General features: G+C 28.1%; 1 protein-coding gene across 1 annotated transcript; it reads right to left on the bottom strand.

The window, feature by feature from the left end:
• Positions 1 to 1,483: 1,483 nt before the first annotated feature.
• Positions 1,484 to 2,529, bottom strand: LOC149514784 (uncharacterized). The gene is made up of 3 exons (XM_089744256.1): positions 2,412 to 2,529; positions 2,097 to 2,192; positions 1,484 to 1,611 (listed from the first exon to the last, which is right to left on the bottom strand). Exons 1-3 carry the CDS (start codon positions 2,527 to 2,529, stop codon positions 1,484 to 1,486), a joined length of 342 nt encoding a protein of 113 aa, XP_089600382.1.
• Positions 2,530 to 3,295: the final 766 nt, after the last annotated feature.

Below are 3,295 nucleotides of genomic sequence, written 5' to 3'. Positions count from 1 at the left end.
GAATTTTAAACCTATTCCACTTGTGGTGCTTCTTACCAAATTTTTAGGTAACGCCTTGGTAAGAGGATTTGTTAAGTTTTTAGCAAATTTAACATATATGATGGTAATTACCCCATTTTTTATTAATTCTCTGATATAATCATGTCTTAGACTAATATGTCTAGATTTTTCATTATAAATTTCACTATAAGCTCTAAACATAGTAGCTTCATTATCACAGTACAAGGAAATGGCTGTCATTGGTTGTGGCCACAACTCTATATTCATTAATAAATTTCTTAGCCATTCAGCTTTTTTACTTGCTACAGCTAAAGCTATAAATTCAGATTCTATAGTTGAATGTGAAATGCAAGTTTGTTTATTGGATGCCCAACTAATTGCACCACTTCCAAGGGTAAACATCCATCCTGAAGTGAATTTATTGTCACTTATACTAGTGATCCAACTTGCATCTGAATATCTTTCCAAAACAGCCGGATCTCCGAAATAAAATAAGCCAAAATCTTTAGTTCTTTTAAGATAACTTAGAACTCTTCTTATGGTTTTTTAATGACTTATACTAGGCTTACTTGTATATCTCGATAACTTATAAATAGCAAAAGCTATATCTGGCCTAGTACAATGCATAGCATACATAATACTTCCAATAGCACTAGCATATTCAAGTTGTGCAATTACATTATCTTGATTTTCTGTTAATTTTATACTTGTATCATATAGAGTATTGGTTTCTTTTATATTGAGATATTTAAACTTATTAAGTAGTTTCTCAATATAATAACTTTGATTAAGAATGAAACCCTTATTATATCTCTTAACTTTAATTCTCAAAATGATATCAACTTCATTTAAATCTTTCATTTTAAAATTAAAAATCAGAGACATTTTGGTTTCATTCATGCAAATCATATTAGTACCAAAAACTAGCATATCATCCACATAGAGACATATTATAACTCCATATTCTTTAGTAAATTTTGAGTAAATACACTTATCTGCTCCATTATGTTTAAAACCATTGGCTATTATGATTGAATTAAACTTTTCATACCATTACCATTGTTTAGGAGCTTGCTTTAGCCTATAAAGTAACTTAATTACAAACTTTATTCTCATTACCTAAAAGAATAAAACCTTCTGGTTGTTTCATGTATATTTCTTCCTTTAAGTCACCATTTAACAAGGCTGTTTTAACATCCATTTGATGCATATGCAGTTTATGAATTTAAGCCAAAGCAGTAAAAACTCTAATGGATGTTACTCTAGCTACTGGAGCATATGTATCAAAATAATTTGTGCCTTCCTTTTGTTTAAAACCTTTTGCAACTAATCTTGCTTTAAAGGTTTGTATAGAACCATCTGTACTATATTTTTTTCTAAACACCCATTTACATCTTATAGGTTTAGAATCTGAAGGTAAATCTATCAAGACCCATGTATTATTGGACATGATTAAGTCCATTTCATTATTAATAGCTTTTTTCTAAAAAGCAACATCTCTTGAAGTTATAGCTTCATTAAATATTTTAGGGTCTTCATCTACATTTAGTAGAATTGGTATTTTCTTAAGCACGTTGGTTCTATTCCCTTCTACTATGAATATTATAGAATCTGGAGAAACAAAATCAGAAAGCAAAAGATTATCTTTTCTAACTCTTTTGCTCATTCTATTTCAACAGAATCATTACTTTCTTTTCTTTTATTTTCATTCGTAGGAATCATTTCAATTTGTTTATTCATATCAATTTTGGTATCACATATAAACTTATTTTCAAAAAATTCTACATGAATAGATTCAACAATAACATTAATATTTAAATCAAGAAGTTTATATGCTTTTGAATTCTGTGCATAACCAACAAAAATACTTTTAATACCTCTAGGTCCTAATTTTGATTTATGAGGATGAGGTATATTATAAAAGGTAATGCACCCTCACACTTTAAAATAATCCAAATTTAGTTTTCTGTCATGATTTCAAAGTTCATATGGTATCTTTAAGAATTTTTTTGAAAGAATTCTATTATGTATGTGGCATACTATTAAAAGTGCCTCTCCTCAAAGATTCAGAGGTAATTTAGTATTTAACAACATACTATTTACCATATCAACCAAGGTTCTATTTTTACTTTTGGCTAAACTATTTTGTTGAGGTGCATAAGGGGCTGTCTTTTGATGAATAATTCCATTATCTTCACAAAAAAGAGAAAATGAATCTGAAAAATATTCGTCAACCTTATCTGTTCGAAGAATTTTGATTTTCTTCTCATTTTGATTTTCAACAACTGATTTATATTTTTTGAATTTATCAAAGGCTTCATCTTTTGTTTTCATTAGATACACAAAAGTATAACGAGAACTATCATCTATAAATGTTATAAAATACCTTTTTTCTTCCCTTATTAATAAACCATTTAGCTCACAAATATCAAAATGTATAAGTTCTAATAATTCTGTATTTCTTTCAGCTTTAGAAAAAGGTTTCTTAGTCATTTTTTGCTTTGACACAGATTTCACATTTAATGTCATGATTTTTTTGGTATGTTATATAATCATGCTTAGTCATATGATTCATATAATGATAATTTAAATGTCCTAATCTAGCATGCTATAAAGAAAAAGAATGCTCAACAATATAAGTAGAAACATTATTTATTTCATCAATGCTTAGTTTAAACATACCATTATTAGAATATCCTTTTTTCAATGAATACACCATTTTTGGAGACTATAACTTTATCAGACTCTAATACAATCTTAAAGCCTTTTTTACATAATAGATTTACAGATCCAAGGTTCTTTCTAATCTCAGAAACATGAAAAATATTAATTAGAGTTAATTTCTGCCCTGAGGTGAATTTCAATTCAACCGTTCCTTTTTCAATCACTTTGGCAGGAACATGATTTCCCATAAGGATGTTCTCTGGTTTCTTGCATTCTTCATAAGTCTTGAACTGCTTTTTGTTGTTGTAAACATGAATTATTGCACCAAAATCTAGCCACAAATCAGATGACTTATTTGTAGTAGCTATATGAACTTCGGTGATCATTCTAATTTGCATGTCAGTCACCATTACAACAAGTTTATTAATTTCTTGCTCAACCAAATTTGCCTTGCTTTTAGAATTAGAATCAATCTTAATTCTAGCATTTTTAAATCTGTAATCTTTAATCAAATGTCCTTTCTTTCCACAATGGAAACATATTTTGTTCTTGTTAAATTTGGACTTCTTAAATCCATTCTTCTTGACTTTAAAATTGTTTTGGAATTTACCAAAAGACTTGTGAGTTTTTT

Source organism: Durio zibethinus, chromosome 15 (assembly GCF_047325235.1).
Source record: "Durio zibethinus cultivar Kanyao isolate XHJ-2024 chromosome 15, ASM4732523v1, whole genome shotgun sequence".
NCBI classification, from domain to species: domain Eukaryota; kingdom Viridiplantae; phylum Streptophyta; class Magnoliopsida; order Malvales; family Malvaceae; genus Durio; species Durio zibethinus.
The sequence above is the reverse complement of the archived record's forward strand: the minus strand, read 5'-3'. Positions and strand labels throughout refer to the sequence as shown.

What these genes read in the sequence shown, in the direction of transcription:
- LOC149514784 (XM_089744256.1), bottom strand. Translation starts at nt 2,529, where the DNA reads ATGACATTAAATGTGAAATCTGTGTCAAAGCAAAAAATGACTAAGAAA. An exon ending in TGATATTTGTGAGCTAAATG is followed by an intron (nt 2,193 to 2,411) that starts GTTTATTAATAA and finishes TTTTTTGTGAAG; the next exon opens with ATAATGGAATTATTCATCAA. An exon ending in CTTGGTTGATATGGTAAATA is followed by an intron (nt 1,612 to 2,096) that starts GTATGTTGTTAA and finishes TTGTTTCTCCAG; the next exon opens with ATTCTATAATATTCATAGTA.